Source organism: Capricornis sumatraensis, chromosome 1, assembly GCF_032405125.1.
Source record: "Capricornis sumatraensis isolate serow.1 chromosome 1, serow.2, whole genome shotgun sequence".
Classification (NCBI taxonomy): domain Eukaryota; kingdom Metazoa; phylum Chordata; class Mammalia; order Artiodactyla; family Bovidae; genus Capricornis; species Capricornis sumatraensis.
The window spans coordinates 19,550,634-19,568,057 of NC_091069.1; the positions used below are offsets into that span (position 1 = coordinate 19,550,634).

Below are 17,424 nucleotides of genomic sequence, written 5' to 3' on the forward strand. Positions count from 1 at the left end.
AACTTGCCTTGATTCATGGACCTAACATTCCAGGTTCCTATGCAATATTGCTCTTTACAGCATCAGATTTTACTTCCATCACCAGTCACATCGATGACTGGGTGTTGTTTTTGCTTTGGCTCCATCTCTTCATTCTTTCTGGAGTTATTTCTCCACTGATCTCCAGTAGCATATTGGTCACCTACTGATCTGAGGAGTTCATCGTTCAGTGTCCTATGGCAAAAGTACACGCTACTGACTTTTAAAGGGTAACGCTCTAAGTCAGCCCTTTAATTCAGCTGACTGAGTATGGTCAAGAAATCAAAGCAGAGGCGGGGGGCCCTACTTTGGAGACGTGAGGTCTCCCTAAAGAAGACTGGAAACTCAGTGATGGATTCCTTCCACACAGTCCTAAAAGATGCCCATCAGTCCTGATTTTGACAGCCACAGATGTTACTCACTCAACCTTCAGGACAATGGCAGGAAAACATGTTTTTCCACCCATGGTTTCTTGATAGTTCCCTCCCGCACCAAGTAAAATTTATCTTTTTTGTTTCCTAAACACATCCCTCAAATTCTCCCCACCTTGCTTTTCTTCTCTGTATAGCTGGGAGTGCCAGGCCTGCCCTGCCCACCTCCCAGGGTTCAAGGTCAATTGTTGAGCTCTGTGGTCAAGCTCAAGATGGACTCCTGGTCACATCCTGGTCACATCCCAGCTCCAGCAGACGTGGGACCCAGGGAAAGTTACTTACCACCCCCAGGCCTCGGTTTCACCATTTATAAAATGGTCTGCGCAGCCCCTGGCCCAGCTTGAGTGCTTGATGAACTGCTGCTGCAGTTAGAATGACTGTGGTGGGGTTTTGATGCTGCAGTGGACCGATGCTGCCTCCCATGTGCTCTGGCCTTGAGGAACTCTGTTCAAAGGCAGGATCCATGCCTGATACACCCATCTCAGAGTCCTGCCATCCAGTGAGCCCCAGAACCCTCAGGAAGGGCCCCCCTGCACTGCTCCCCCCAGAGGGGCCAGGATGCATCCAGGCTCTGCTGGAATGCCAGCTTTGCCAGAAACCGCTTCCCTGGTGGCTCAGATAGTAAAGAATCTGCCTGCAGTGCAGGAAGCCTGGGTTCGATCCCTAGGTCAGGAAGATCCCCTGGAGAAGGAAATGGCAACCCGCTCCAGTACTCTTGCCTGGAGAATCCCATGGAAAGAGGAGCCTGGCAGGCTATAGTCCATGGGGTCAAAAAGAGTCAGACACGACTGAGTGACTAACACACTTACTTGCCTCCAGTGTTAGCAGGTGTGTGTACATCTGTGTACACAACCAGGACCACCACCACCACGGCGGGAACACCCACTTCCCCCACACTGATGCCCACTCTGAGCCAGGCCGAGGGAGGGAAGAGGACTCTTAGCTTCGCATGTCTGCCTGTGGGGACACATGAGAAGGGCTGGGAAAGCTGAAGCCTTCCCAGGCAGACCTCGGAGCCCCTGGCGCACCTCCTAGCAGTTGTGATGACTGTCCTTGTCCCATCCCCGATATGGTCCCTTCCTCTCCATAAACATTTGTTAACATCAGGCGGAGGAGGAATTAGGAGTTCGGCATCTTGTGGATCTTAAAGAATACAAATCACCAACATGTTCTGAGGCCATTTCATACCATGGTTCTGAGCAGCGGTTTGGTTTTCACTGAGGTGAATGGATTCTAAAGGGACTGATCCTGGGAATTTGCTGGCAGTCCAATGTTTAGGGCTCAGTGCTTTCACTGCCAGGGCCCAGGGTTCGATCCAGGCTCAGGGAACTAAGATCCTGCAGGCTGTTCAGTGCAGCAAAAAAAAAAAAAAAGATGTGAAAGGACCGACCCTGAGCTCTCAGAGCCCAGAGCTCCCAGAGGTAGCTCGTTTCCATGATGAAAAGAGAAGGAATGCTTGATGCGTTGACTATCAAGGCGGCCAGCAAGGCCACGTTCATGACCATGTTGTCCTCCTGCCCTCCCCAGGCCCTTCCTCCCCTTGCTGCCCCCAGGAAGTTGTGAGACGGGGCCAGATGATCGGGTCCAAGGGCTGGCTTTGCCACCAGATCCTCCTGGTCGGCTTCCTCCCTGGTGAAGCGGGACGAATACAGGCGAGGTGTCTGATTAAAAACAAAAGTGTCCCACGTCTAGGGACCTTCTTGTGGTTGTCCTCGATGCCGGCAGGTCAGGAGTTAAGCCTTTTGGAACCACACGGCCCCTAGCATGGGGTCGGTCGGCTTCCTCCCTGGTGAAGCGGGACGAATACAGGCGAGGTGTCTGATTAAAAACAAAAGTGTCCCACGTCTAGGGACGTGGTTGTCCCCGATGCTGGCAGGTCAGGAGTTAAGCCTTTTGGAACCACACGGCCCCTAGCATGGGGTTCTGCCTCACAGACACTGATGCCACGTGTTATCAGCTCAGTTCCCTGGGCAGCTGTCTTAGCACTGTACACTGGACAGCTTCAAAAACAGAAATGTATTCTCTCACAGTTCTGGGAGGCTGAACATCTGAGGTCAAGGTGTCAGCAGGCCTGGCTCCTTCCAAGGCCTCTCTCATTGGCCCATCGACAGCCGTCTTCTCCTTCTTCTTCTCTTCTTCTCAGGTGGCCTTTCCTCTGGGTCTGTGTCCCAAGCTCCTCTATTCAAGGGCACCAGTCAGATTGGTTTTTAAATTCTTTTGGCCGGACTGCACCATATGGGAACTTAGTTCCCTGACCAGGGATCAAACTCTTGCCCCCCGCCCCCTTGCAGGGAAAGCGCAGAGTCCTCACCATTGCCGGGGAATTCCCATAGCCTCGTTTATCTTAATGATCACTCTGAGGGTTGTGTCTCCAAATACAGCCACATCCTGAGGTCCAGGAGTTAGGAGGTCAGCGTGTGAATTTGTAGGGAGTAGTTCAGTCCGTGACAGCAGCTGGCCCTCTCTGCTGACCTCTCTGGACATGTGGATGCTCGCCACCAGCAGAACAGCCTGAGGTCTCAGCAGAAGGAGTGAAGAGTGAGGGTGGGTGGGTGCAGTGAGACCCTCCACATCGCAGCCCCCTCTGCACATGGGTGGCTGCCTTGGAAGCCAAAGGCAGGAGGCAGAAGGAGAGACCTCTGAGACAAACCACAGCTCTCCCTCCCTGCAGATGTTGGCTGGGAGACTCACAACTGAGAGGAGCGTGGCAAATACAAAGCCTTGAGAGCAGCTGAACTGAGCAAAGGATCACAGACGAGCCTTTTAGTGCAGGAAATACGTAGGTGGATGTGTGCAGTCTGCAGGGTGTCTTAGGTCGAGCCTGGGAGCCCTGGGGTGGGAGTAGGGTTGTGGGGGGTGGAAGGCGCTGGGGGCCAGTGGAAACTGACAACCATGTTACATAGTGACTTGCTGGTTTCCACTTATGAGGATCAACCAATAGGTAAAGCGGAACGGAAAGTGGAGAGGGTAAACCCTGACCCTGTGAAAGTCATGGTTCCCACACAGGAAAGAAGCCCATGTGGAAGGGGGAGGGGAGGAGAGGGAGATTAAAAGGGGGATTAATAACTTAATCTCCCAGAGAATCAAGAGATCCCTGTCATGTTGCTGGACTGAGACATAGAAGATTCTTATGTGTTTATTTTAATTTTGAATAAAACTACACAGAGTTCCACATTTGAAGTTACAAAAAGGTTTACAGTAAAAACTCGCCACATGACCGTTGTCTATCAGCCATCTCTCTTTCTGTGGCCAATGTTACCATTTCCCAAGAAGTCATTCCGAGTATGAACAACATGCATAGATTTTCTCTTTTTTTACAAACAGTAACAAACTCTGCATGCTATCCTGCACCTTTTCTTTCCACTTAAAAATACATCTTGAAGATTATTTTTCATTGGTCGCAGTGACAGATGTCTGGGTTGTTCATTATTACAGACAATAGTGCAGGCAGTGGTCTGTGTGCCGTGCTACATCACTTCAGTCGTGTCTGACCCTTTGAGACCCTATGGACTGTAGCCCACCAGGCTCTTCTGTCCATGGGACTCTCCAGGCAATACTGGAGTGGGTTGCCATGCCCTCCTCGGAATCTTCCCGACCCAGGGATCAAGCCAGGGTCTCCTGTGTCTTCTGAGTCGCAAGTGGATTCTTTACCTTTGAGCCACTGGGGAAGCCTGGAAGTGGTTGTGCTGTACACAAGCTATTTGCACAGGTGGGAGCGTCTCTAGATGTGTTTCTAGAAGTAGGGTTGCTGTGTCCATGGCAACATGTTTGTAATTTTGAAAGATCTTCCCAATCCCCCCCCCCAAAACTGGGGTTTAGAAAAGGAAATTTTCTATAATTTAAATTTCTGTAAATTTAAATGTATGTAAACTTAAAGTCATAAAGTAAAAACAGTGACATGTATAAAACTAATAAAACCTGGGAAGAAACTGAAGAAAGAGGGACTGCCAGGGAAAATATGTGAACTGCATTGAATATCTTTCCTAATGGGGGTTTGGTATATAATGTTTAGGATTCATAAATGTTAAGAAGCAGTTCAAGAGACTTCCCTGGCGGTCCAGTGGTTAAGACTCTGTGCTCCCAGTTCAGGGGGCTCAGGTTCAGTCCCCTAGTTGGGTACTAAATCCCCCACACTGCACAGTGTGGCCAAAAAAAAATTTTTTTAAGATGATAAGATGTTAAAAAAAAAAAAGAAAAGAAAAAAAGCAGTTCAAGGTGGTTACCTCTGGGACGAGGGTGGAAAACCCTTTGTGTGTGTTTTATAATTTTATTTATGTTTGGCTATTTGGGTCTTCGGGAGAAGGCGATGGCACCCCACTCCAGTACTCTTGCCTGGAAAATCCCATGGGCAGAGGAGCCTGGTAGGCTGCAGTCCATGGGGTCGTGAAGAGATAGACAGGACTGAGCGACTTCACTTTCACTTTTCACTTTCATGCATTGGAGAAGGACATGGCAACCCACTCCAATGTTCTTGCCTGGAGAATCCCAGGGATGCGGGAGCCTGGTGGGCTGCCGTCTATGGGGTCACCTAGAATCAGACACGACTGAAGCGACAGCAGCAGCGGCAGCATTTGGGTCTTTATTGCTGCTCCAGCTTCTCTCTAGTTGCAGAGGGCAGGACTTACTCTCTAGGGGCGGTGCTCGGGCTTCTTTTGTTGCGGGCTCTAGAGCACACAGACTGCAGTAGCTGGGTAGGTGGGCTCAGTAGTCACAGCTCCTGGCTTTAGAGCACAGGCTCAGTAGTTGTGGCACAGAGCTCTGTGGCATGAGGGATCTTCTCTGACCAGGGATCGAACTTGTGTCTCCTGCATTGGCAGGGGGATTCTTTACTGCTGAGACACCAGGGAAGCCAGAAAACCCTTTGCTTTCATTTTCTGTTCTGTATGCTTCAAAAGGGCTTCCTTGGTGGCTCAGTGATAAAGAGTCCACCAGCAATGCGGGAGACACAGGAGATGTGGATTCGATCCTGGAGCTGGAAAACTCCTCTGGAGGAGGACATCGCACCCCACTCCCGTATTCTTGCCTGGAGAATCCCATGGACAGAGGAGCCTGGTGGGCTACAGTCCATGGGGTCACAAAGAGTCGGACACGACTGAAGCGATGTAGCGTGCATGCAGGGTCAGTCTTCTGTGCAGGCATTAGGGGAAAACTCCATGGAGAGCACGCGTTTGCATGCCTTCAGTTGCCTGGGACTTTACTATGCACACTGGATACATCCTCTTGGCGCTAATTCCAGATCCACACAGTGCTCCCAACCACAGGGTTTCTCAGAGTCCAAACAAGAAGGGATTCCTTAAAAGTTTCTGGATGCCTGTTCTAAGGATAAAATCAGAATGTGGTGCCTGAAAGAGGAAAGAAATGCTCAGAACATGGGGCGTGCGCTGCAGTCAGGGTGACAGTTTGGCTGGGAGCTGATGAGGGTGATGAGTAGAAGGGTTTCAGCCTCCAGTCTTGTACAAACCCTGCTGGGCACTCGATGAGGGCCTCATTCTCGTTCATTTTATGTGGCTGTTTTCTCCACGTTTCCGATTCTGGAGGTCAGGATAGACCTTGCAGTGCGAGGCGGCTGGTCCTGACTCCACTGGAGCACCCAACCTTCCTTGTGGTACACAGACTAAGGGTCCCCCTCCCCTCTGGGATCCCCCTCCCTGCGGGGGTCCTACACACACTGGGGACAGCTCATCACCGTGATGGCTGGAGTCAGGCCTCTCGGGCCACTGGTGGGGGACACTTGGGGGACAGTCCTCCGACCTGCTGGGAGGCCGTGGGAGGTGGAGAGCCCTCCCCTGCACCCTGTCCACCCCATCTCCAGCCCCGGCCTCTGTTTTGCAGGTGTCCCCGAGGCCGCCATGGGCAAGCAAAACAGCAAGCTGCGACCGGAAGTGCTGCAGGACCTGCGGGAGAACACGGAGTTCACGGACCATGAGCTGCAGGAGTGGTACAAGGGCTTCCTCAAGGACTGCCCCACCGGCCACCTGACCGTGGACGAGTTCAAGAAGATCTATGCCAACTTCTTCCCCTACGGCGACGCTTCCAAGTTCGCCGAGCACGTCTTCCGCACCTTTGACACCAATGGCGACGGCACCATCGACTTCAGGGAGTTCATCATCGCACTGAGCGTGACCTCGCGGGGCAAGCTGGAGCAGAAGCTCAAGTGGGCCTTCAGCATGTATGACCTCGACGGCAACGGCTACATCAGCCGCAGCGAGATGTTGGAGATCGTGCAGGTGCGCCCGGGGGGCGGGGCTGGCACCGGGGGCGGGGCCTCAGCAGACCGCGTCCACTCCGGGACCATGCGCTACTCCTCGGCCAGCCTCTGGAACTTCGGGGCCACGTGGCTGCCTGCCCCTCTATCCTGCCCTTCAGAAAATGACTGACTGTGACCTGACCAGCGGGCCCTTAGATGGTGATGAGACAAGCCATTGTTGGGCCTCCCAGGTGGTGGCAGCGGCGGTTTAGTCGCTAAGTCCTGTCTGACTCTTGCGACCCCATGGACTGTGTAGCCTGCAGGCTCCTCTGTCCATAGCATTCTCAAGGCAAGAATACTGGAGTGGGTTGTCATTTCTTTCTCCAGGGGGGATCTTCCCAACCCAGGAATTGAACCCGGGTCTCCCGTATTACAGGCAGATTCTTTACCGCCTGAGCTATGGTGGAGCTAGTGGTAAAGAACGCACCTGCCAATGCAGGAGAAGGACCATTGATTACCGATCATCGGTGGTACAAAGCCCTGGCCTACACGCAGCTGATGAGCTGTGGTCTCCCCAGTTCTAAGGGGAGGGGGTGTCATTCTCAGCATTTCACAAACTCTGAGACTAGGTATGGTTGGGGGGGGTGGTGGTGCTGGGGTATGATTTCCTGAGAGTTACCAGTTATTGTTCAGTTGCTTAGTTATGTCTAACTCTTTGAACCCTGTGGATGGCAGTATGCCAGGCTTCCCTGTCCTTCACTATCTCTCAAGAGTTTGCTCTAACTCATGTCCATTGAGTCAGTGATGCCATCCAACCATCTCATCCTCTGTCATCCCCTTCACTTCCTGCCCTCAATCTTTCCCAGCATCAGGGTCTTTTCCAGTGAGTTGGCTCTTCACATCAGGTGGCCAAAGTAACAGAGCTGGGAATTAAAAGGAGAGGACCCTTGATACTTGCGAAAGGCACTGCCAAGACCTTTTCATATTCCCCTATTTAAGAATGCAATAGACAGCTTGTCATGTCCTCAGGAACACACAGTTGTAAAGCCAGACTGAAACATTAGTGGTGACGGAATAAGCTCTGGCCCAGGAAGCGCCAATTTAGAAAGCTCTTCTCTGTCAATGACTCTGGCGGGGGAAGCTGTTTTCTGGCAAGAAATCAAGTTTTGTTCACTTCCCCAGGTTCCCAGGTGTGTGGTAGAGAGCCACAGAGCCTCTTCTCCCTGGGTCCCCACCCCCTGCACCCCCACTCCTGGAGCCTGGAGACTCAGTTCTAGAATTCCTCAGAGGAGGTGTTCTCTAGTCCACACAGTAGAAACTTCTGGACTAAACTACACACAGAGGGTATCAAACTCAGGAACTCCTTGATCAGCAGCAAGTAGCCTGACCCGTTTCCCAAACAGGTGATTTGCACGCGTGAGAATAAACCAGCACAGGTTCAAGGGAAACTGTCCTTCAGCCATTGATCCTGGCTCTTAGCAACAAGCAGTAGTGGAAAGAAGAGATCTGCTTCTGGGGAATCACCTGTCCCGACCTACCTGCTGGCCCTCACCCTCCTCTGTCACTGGCCAAGCAGACTGGCTGGGCCAAAGCTTACAGACACGGCAGAGCCGTGAGAGCCGAAAGGGGTGCCTTCCTGTCCAGATGGGATCTGGCTGCTAGGCCCCCAGACCGAGTTCCCAAACCCTAAGCACCTTCCCGCCTTGTCGGCAGATGCTAAGCAGGATGCCTGGCTGCTACACCTTCATCAAAACAGACTGGGCTCCAAGTTCACCACAGCCCAGCAGAGAAAGGGAGGGTCTTGGCTCTGCCTCCTCCGCACTCGGACGAGTGCCTGGCGCTGTCCCAGGAGGGGGGCCTGTCCCAGGAGGCGGGCCTGTCCCAGGAGGCCCTGAAAGACACACTTGCTGTGCGGTGAGGCCTTGTCACCCCTGCCTGCAGGTGGAGAGGAGCCAAGGAGTAAAGAGTATAATAGATACAAGAAGCCTCACCTGGGATCATTCTTTCTGGTTTGGTTTTGTAAACCTGCTTTTTAAGACATTACAGCTTCCAGGTTTCTGCTGTTCTTGGTCTGTTGTTTGAGGAATGAGAATATCAGTCAGTCAAGCCATTTCCACATAGAATCCCAAGTAGCACAGCCCCCTCCCTCTCGCATGTTTCTCTGATGAGCTGCTGGTCACCGGCTTCATCATGGCCCCCTGGACACACACACACACACACACACACACACACACACACACACACACACACACTGATGCACATACACACACTCACACACCACTACGCCTGGACTCTTGGACAGAGACGGCCTGCATGGTGCCGAGCCCTCGGATGGCAGCATCCTGAAGAGAAGGTTCTCGGTCCTGCTGGAGAGACCCATGGGCCCCGGGCCTGTCCTTTCTGGGGCTGGTGGTGTGGTTTCCCCTGGCAGTTGCAGAGGCTATCTTTTCTTGCTTCTCACCGAGGTACAGCAATCCCATAGTCAAATATTTGTGGCTAAGCGTGCCGCGTGATGCACCGTGCACACACATGTCCATGTTGCCGAGTGAGTGAGGGGGCGTCCCCAGCCGCCCCCCTCCAGAAGGCCTGAGAGCTGTCCCACTTCCTGTCCCCAGACAGCCCCAGTCTTGCCGCTGTCAGAGTGGGTCATTTCACCTGCTCTTGAACCTCACGTAAATGAGGCTGGCTTCCTTTTGCTCACGAGCTGTCTGCAATATGCATGCATGCTATTGGGAAAAGCCCCGGAACATTCCAGCTGGGGAGGGTCCTGGAGCTGGTGGGCAGCCCGGCCTCTCCTCCTGCTGTGGGCGAGGGTAGGGGGGCAGATCAGGCCTGTGCCCCATCCCCCCAGGAGCACCCAGAACCTCTAAGCACACGCATCTGTGTGCCCCTTTGCAGGCGATATATAAAATGGTGTCCTCCGTGATGAAGATGCCAGAGGACGAGTCCACGCCGGAGAAACGCACAGACAAGATCTTCAGGCAGATGGATACCAACAATGACGGTAGGAGCCCCGCATGTCTGTGCCGCGCTGCTGGGAGCAGAGAGGCGTTTGGGGCCCTTCCCTGCAGCTTCTGGGACCTTGCCTAGCCCAGCCCTGGCCAGTGCAACTATGCTGAGAGCTGGGCTTCGGAGACCAGTGTCCTGCCCCCTGAGCAGTAGTCTCTTCGCTTCTAGAATGGGGAGACTGTGGGCCTGTGGGCGTGTCCCAGGGAAGAAGAGGCAGGTGTGCCCATGGCACCTGGGTTGGAATCAGGTGTCCTGGGTGGTAGATGGATGGATGGCCCCCCACCATCCCTCCTCCAGGCCCCAGTGGCCCCAGCAACTGTCGGAAGGTGCTGGCCTGCAGCAGCTGTGCCAGGCTTGGTGGGACCACACCACAGCAGAAGTGGTGGGTTTTGGCGGGGGATGGCCATGGGAGCCTGGCAGGGAGGACGTGCCCTGTGTTTCCTTCTCTGCCTCAGCTGTGAGCTTCTTTGGGGTCCACGCCAGGGAGGGTAACCATGAAACAGGATGGATCCGCACAAAGTGCAGCCCCAGAGCCATGTCAAATTTGCTTTTGAAGGATAAAGAAACGCGGCATTTAGAAAAGAAAAAGAGAAAATACCCGCTGCGCTGTGCTTGGGGGTTGAAAATAAGCTAATGCATGGGAAAGCCCCCCACTCCCTGGCCGAACCTTTAAGTGCTGTTTGCAGATGAAGGCAAATGACTGAGCCAGCAGGGGAGGGGCGGGGTGGGGCTGCAAGCACATCAACCCATGGAGATAGTTTTCAAAACACGATCAACGTAAGACAGCCTTGCGCCTGGTGTAGCCTTTGGGCAGATTCACAAAGCATGTCTTCCACCCTCCAGGGTAGCAAGGCGCAGGCTTTGGATTCAATAGATCTGTTCCAGCAGTCTTGGCTTTTCCGAACCTCAGTTTACTCTTCTGTGAAATGGGGATAATAATTCAGTCTCTTGTGGTTGTGAGGATCCAGAGGATCTGCTCTGACCTCTCAGCTCTGTGCATCTTCCCAGGCTGTCCGTGAACCAGGGCCTGCACTTCTCCTGTGAGCCCCGGGATCGGCCCTGAAGCTTGGGGAGGGGGCAGGAGAGGCAGTGTTGGAGGAGAGGAGAGTAAAGCAGGGGTGTGCAGAATTCAGCCCTCGTCCTTCTCTGGGTTTGCCCCACACCCTTCCCACCTTCCCGGCCCCTCCTCAGAAAGCACAGGTAGTTGCTGAGGCCACGGGTCCTGAGTCTGGCGGAGCACCAGGAGCACCCTGATGGCTGCGGACAGACTGTGCTCAGGGGCCCCCATCCCCTTGCCAGCCCCGCTTTCTGCCCAGAGGAGAGGCCAGTGCTTTCATTAGCTCGTTGCCCTGAGTAAGTAAGTGTTAATCACTCAGTCGTGCCCAACTCTTTGCGATCCCCATGGACTGCAGCCCACCAGGCTCCTGTGTCCATGAGATTTTCCAGGCAAGGATACTGGAGTGGGTTGCCATTTCCTTCTCCAGGGGATCTTCCTGACCCAGGGATCAAACTCGGGTCTCCGGTACTGCAGGCAGATTCTTTACCAACTGAGCTACATGGGAAGCCCCCTGCCCTGAGTGGTCAGGGTAAAGTCTTCGTTAACCGTATGAACAGTCACAAAGCCCAGTAGTCCTCTGCATCATCCCAGGAACCTCCTTTTCTGCCGGGGAGATGACTGCTCCCCTTCCCAATCTATCCCTTTGCCTGGGGTGGTTTAGTCTCCTGCTGGGGATGCTCTGGGGGTGTTCACGCCTTTGAGACAGGCATGGCTGTGATCCCCCCACACAGATGAAGACCCTGGGACGTGGAGAGGTGGGTCGCTTGCCTGTGGAGGCAGAGCTAAGTGCCCACCAGTGTGCTGGGCATGGCCCCAAGCTCCTGTGTTGGGGTCACTGGCTCTATTTCGTTTTACAGCTACAGAGGCAAGACCGAGGTTCCCCCAAGGCACAAGTTGCCAGAATGCAGGGTCTGCTTCAAACCTAGGTCCCTCCCGTATCTGTATCTTGGGAGAAGTACCACGTGATCAATGAAAGCCAAACGGGTTTTTCCAGAAATGCCTTCAAAGCGCGTGGAGCCTGGACAGCATCCCACCTCTAGAGGGCTGGAGACTTGGACCCCAGGAGGCTTCCCCGACCCAGGAGCTGTCCGTGTGTTCTCCCGAGGGTGGCAAACAGTGAGCACTGGCTAACTCCTGTTTCTCCTGTCCTCCTTCCTGCAGGCAAACTGTCCCTGGAAGAATTCATCAAAGGTGCCAAGAGCGACCCATCCATCGTCCGGTTGTTACAGTGTGACCCCAGCAGTGCAAGTCAGTTCTAAGGGGTTGGCGTCTGGACAGTGCAGAGAAACACAGGCTTGTCTTGCCATTTAAGCTTTGCTTGCAAAAGTGGATGCCTCCTCAATCATTCCTGCTCTCCCGGGGCGGCCAGGCAACACGTCACTGCACCTGCCTGCCAGGCAGCTGTGCCCCACTCCTCACCTGGCCTCCTCCCACCCCCACCCTGCCCCGGTCCCTCCAGGACGACATCCTGGGGATGTGTTTACGTGCAGGGCTCATGGTGTCCTCACTTTCGGGGCACCTCCCAGCCCACAGGGAGCCCTGAGGACACGCCAAGGATACCAGTGGGACTTTCTGAAATCGCGCCAAGGCCAGCCGATTGATCTGTGATGGCAGGTGACTCTGTGGGAAAGATGGGGACAAGAACAGAGGGAGAGGAGACGGGCAAGCCCTCCCCGTGCATGGCTCCACCCAGCTCGTTTGTTTCCTCCGACCAAAACCGCTTGCACGTATATATACCGTGGTCTCCTTTTAATATATAAATTATACGTACGGCGATGTGAAATGTAACGTGTAGGTTCCGTATTTAATGCCTTGATTGCCTTTGAAGTGTGGTTCTCTCGTGGCCTGTGATTCCCACCCCCCGGCCCCCCCGAGCCTGGTTACTTTGTGGTATTTATGCCCTCAATCTGCCCTTCTCCAAAGGACATGCATGCATGCCCAGGGCTGTGGAGACCCTCCTGTCCGCGTCGTGAATGCAGGTGTCTCTGTGAGGCTTGTCCTCCCTGTTGATTGGTCTGGCATTCCCTGTATTAAAATGATCAAATAAACAGGAGGTGTCTGAGTCTTGTGTTGGCCTGCGACAGCCCCTGTTCAGCTGCCGTGGCCTGAGTGCTCTCTGGACAGGTGGCCTCTGTGGGTCCAGCTGCTCATTGTAAACTGGGCTGCCCCTGTGTCCCTGCGGCCATCACTGTGTCTATAAATCCTGTGCAACCTCTCCTTACATTTCTGCCTAATGCCAAGAAATACGTGGAAATAAAACATGACTGTTCTTGGGGGTTTGATGGCCAGGCTTCTGCCTCCTTCCCTCCCTCCCCCAGCTTCTCTGCCCCCCGCCCCCAGCCCAGCCCCATGGTTTAATCAGCAAGGTTGTGAGACTGCACATCCCCAGCAATGACAGGGCCTAGACTCCGGGCATACGCACGGGCCAGGAGGGCGGGCAGGCCTGGTTTCTCAGGCTGTGGCCATCAAAATGCTTCTAGTTTCAGAAGCAGCAGAAGGGGCCTTAACTGTGGGCAAGGTGGGCACCACCTTGTCAGCCTGGCTGACACCGCATCTGGGGGGCATCACTAAGGATGTCCTGGTTCTTTCCGCTGCCCCACCACCCTGCCCCTGGCCTCTGAGGCAGCTTCTGTCCACACCCTTAATCCTTGGGGTCCCTGCAGGGTAAGTGAAGCTGACACGGGAGCCTTCCAAGACAGGACAAGAAGTGGCCCTGGCTTATTTCTTCCTTAAAAGGGAAGAGAACTTTCCAAAATTCTCCTGCCCACCTCACCCCGGCCAGGTTTCTCGATGCCTTGGCCTGGAGTGTGAGGTGCCTAGAGGCACCCAGGGTGACAAGGGCCCCTCCTCCAGGGGGCGTGCCACCAGGAAGGGTGGACAGGACTGAGGTTCTGGTTCCAGTGTCCGTCACACCCGCCCACGGGCCAGGTGACTGCTCTTGAGTCTCACCTGGAGAAAGGCAGGTGATCGAGGTAAGTGGGCAAGCATGTAGGCTGCCCCACAGCAGAGACACTGGCTGTTTTTAGTCAACTTAATATCTTTTAGGACTCCATGCCTGTGATAGAAAGTGTGAGCCCCGTCTGCTAGTGCTTTTGCGGTCAACGGCATCGCCAAGTCCAAACCTTCATGGGCAGTGTCCACAGGGATGGGATGAGAGCGGGAGGCCAGGTGACCTGGGGCGCTTGCTACCACGAGGCCGCATCTGATGGTGCCGTGATGAGCGGTGCAGAGGAGGCTGCAGTGCTGCTAACAGGGGCTATTGCCCAGTGACGAGGCATAGATGGGAGTGACGGCAGGTGCGGGGTTTGCCACAGAAACAGACGACAGAATGTCTCTCTCTCCCTCGGTGGTGGTGTTTAGTTGCTAAGTCACTTTTGCAACCCCACGGACTGATCCTAAAGGAAATCAACCCTGAGTATTCATTGGAAGTACTGATGCTGAAGCTGAAGCCCCGACACTTTGGCCACCTGATGCAAAGACCAGACTCATTGTAAAAGACCCTGAGGGGAAAATTAAGGGCAGGAGGAAAAGGGGGCAACAGAGGATGAGATGGTTGGAAGATATCGCTGATTCAATGGACTTGAGTTTGTGCAAACTCCAGGAGATAGTGAAGAACAGGGAAGCCTGGCATGCTGCAGTTCATGGGGTCGCAAAGAGCCGGACACGACTGAGCGACTCCGTAACAGCAGCAACAATGGACTGTAGACTGCCAGGCTCCTTCTGTCCAGGAGATTTCCCAGGCAAGAATATTGGAGTGGGTTTTCATTTCCTTCTCCAGGGGATCTTCCTGACCCAGGATTTGAACCCCATGTCTCCTACATGTGGGTTCTTTACCACTGGGCCACCAGGGAAGTGCCTCCCTCTGAATACTTATTCATGTATATGGGTGGTGGGGTTGGGGTGGGGGGATGGGAAAGAGAGAGGCATTGTAAGGAACTGGCTGATAAGATTATGGGGGCTGAATGGTCCCAAGATTTGCCAGCTGGAAACCCAGGAGAGCCTACGGCATTTGTTCCAGTCCGGGTCTGAAGGCAGGAGCCCGTGGTCCCAGCCCAAGACCGCCAGGCAGAGAACAGAGCCTCAGTGCAGCCCTGTTCTAGTCGGCCCTTTGGATGAGGTCCTCACCCTGGTGGGAAGCCCTACAGTACTGTATGCTAATGCAGTGTTAACCTCATCGAGAAATACCCTCACAGACACACTCAGAATAGCATCGAACCACCCGCCAGGACACCCATGACCCAGCCACACAGACATTAAATAACCATCCCTGTGCTTCCACACAAATGGGAAGGATGTGGATCTGGGGTCCTGGTGGGCCCTGCCCCAACAGAAGCTCACAGAAATCATGGTGGTTCCTTAGGGAGTCATCGGCGATGAGGACCTGCCCTAAGGAAGGGAAGGGACCACCCGCAGGCCCGTCACTGACTCGGGGACTCCCTTAGAAGCTGTCCATACCCCTTGGGTCCCAGGAAGTTAATGGCAGAAGGAGAACCTGTCAGATTATCTTATCCCCCACCCCCCACATGGCACCTTTCACTGTGTGTGTGCGCGCGTGTGTGTGTGTGCAGGGCGACAGGCAGTGTGGTTTCTGCAGGCAGGGCTCGGTGGGACTCGGGGGTCCAGTGAGGGATATGTGTCTGTCCTGCGGGGCAGTGCCATGGACGCGTGCACGAGGAACAACCCACATAGACACTGGGTGTTGAGGGTCCCGTGCATCCAGCCTGCATCAGCAGCAGGCAAGTGGCCCCTGGGGACCAGTGTGAGGCTGTGTCGGGTGCCAGCCTTGCAGCTCCTTCCAGGTGGGTGGGGGAGGGACCTGAGCCCCCTGCCCCGGCTGGCTCGGGCTGCTTTCACAGTGGGGGCAGCCCCGGCCCCTGTCCCCAGCTTGTGGCCTCTGTGAACGTCGTGCCTTTCTCAAGACTCTATGCCAACGGAGCTGAAAACTTTCTTCCAGAAGGTCACCCCACCCCTCCCGGGTACGCTTCACAGTGCCCACACTTGCCTTGCTCACAGCGCTCTTCCCCTCGAACTGACCTCGCAGGTCACCCCTTCCCCTCCCCGGAGCCAGTGCCCAGCCTGGCTTGGCATTAGCTGCTCAGGGTGTTCCCTTGGTGGCCTCCTGGTTAGGACTCTGGGCCTTCACTGCAGTGGCCTGGGTTTGATCCCTGGTTGGGGTCATGAGGTCCCACAAGCTGAACAGAGCAGCTTAAAACAAAAGGCAAAAAAAACAGAAGTTCTGAATGAGTGAGTGAATGAATGAAGAGTAAGTGTTGGGGAGTCCCCAGTGGCACAGTGGATAGGAGTCTACCTGCCAGTGCAGGAGATGTGGGTTCAGTCCTTGGCCTGGGAAGATTTCACATGCCTCCGAGCAACTAAGCCCGCGTGCCACAACTGCTGAGCCCGACAACAAGAGAAGCCCCCGCAATGAGGTGCCCCTTGCCCTCTGCAACTAGAGAAAGCCTGAGTAGCAACAAAGACCCAGCACCACCAAAATACTAAATTAATTTTTTAAAAAGTCAGTATTGGGGGCCCACCTTATGGTCTGGAACTGCACCCAGTGGGCCCCGGACACAGAGGCAGAGGAACAGGTCCCAGCCTGGCCACTGATAACCACGTGACCCTGGACACATGCGACAGGGACCCAGAGAGCAAGGGGTGCTGCCCTTGACCCTGTAGGTCAGCTGGTGGAGGGGTGGGGCAGGCAGGTGCAGGGCCTCGAGGGAGGGCAAGGATACCTATGGGCCAAGACCTGCCCCTCTGACCGTCTAGCTCAGAGCAAGGACTGCGAACAGCTCACGGCTTCTCCAGAGAGGGGGGCCAGAGCCAGGGTGGGACCAGGCACCTGGGGTAGGAAAAGCATAGACCCAGGGCCGTGCAAAAATGGGGAGGGAGGCACACCAGCAGCCATTGGTACCCTGGTCCCAACGTGTGGGGACAAGCAGGACCTGGGCCTGGGCATCAAGGGCTGGTTGGTGGGTGAGGGGAGATAAGGGCAGTGCCCCTCGGCTTCCCACACCACCGCGCTTCAATAGGGGGAGAGGAGGGCTTGTCTTCACAGCCAGGGTGGGATGGGTGGCCCACCGTGTCACCAAGCATGGTGCGGGCACCTCAAGAGCCCAGGGTGGGGGCATCACCTACCTGGTACAGGCAGGAGGTGAGAACAAAGGCTATGGGGGACCACCAGCTCTTCCCTGGGTGTGAGGCAGGAATGAGGGCTGGGCTCACCTTGGGGGGCTTCACCTGTGCTCAGGAAGATTCCGGGGAAGCAGCCTGGTCCAGGACAAGCTGTCTGGAGCCTCAGAGCCTAGATACCCAGTGTGGCTGGCCCTGTATCTCCCTCTGAGCTGGGCGACGTTCCAGTGCCCACAGCCTTCCTGTCACAGTCAGGCCTCTACCAGTGGCATCTGTTGAGTGGCTAAATGTTAGTGTTAGTCACTCAGTAATGTCGGACTCTGCAACCCCATGGACTGTAGCCCACCAGGCTCCTCTGTCCATGGGATTCTCCAGGCAAGAATACTGGAGTGGGTTGCCATGCCCTCCTCCAGGGGATCTTCCCGACTGAGGGATCGAACATGCATCTCTTACAGACCCAGGGATCGAACGTGCATCTCTTAGGTCTCCTGCATTGGCAGGCAGAGTCTTTACCACTGAGCCATCAAGGAAGCAGGACCTGACAGCTTGGTGGCAGTGCAAGACCACAGAGGAGTCTCAAGCACGAGGCG

The 17,424-nt window shown here is 54.8% G+C and overlaps 1 protein-coding gene across 1 annotated transcript in view; it reads left to right on the forward strand.

Annotated features, from left to right (window-relative positions):
- HPCAL1 (hippocalcin like 1) overlaps window positions 1–12,654 on the forward strand; it is a 124,366-nt gene extending 111,712 nt beyond the window's left edge. Inside the window, exons 3-5 of the mRNA XM_068965524.1 lie at window positions 6,282–6,676; window positions 9,535–9,640; window positions 11,864–12,654. Coding sequence (XP_068821625.1) covers window positions 6,299–6,676; window positions 9,535–9,640; window positions 11,864–11,961 — 582 coding nt within the window. The 5' untranslated portion in view covers window positions 6,282–6,298 and the 3' untranslated portion in view covers window positions 11,962–12,654. The remainder of the gene's footprint in view (window positions 1–6,281; window positions 6,677–9,534; window positions 9,641–11,863) is intronic.
- Window positions 12,655–17,424: the final 4,770 nt, after the last annotated feature.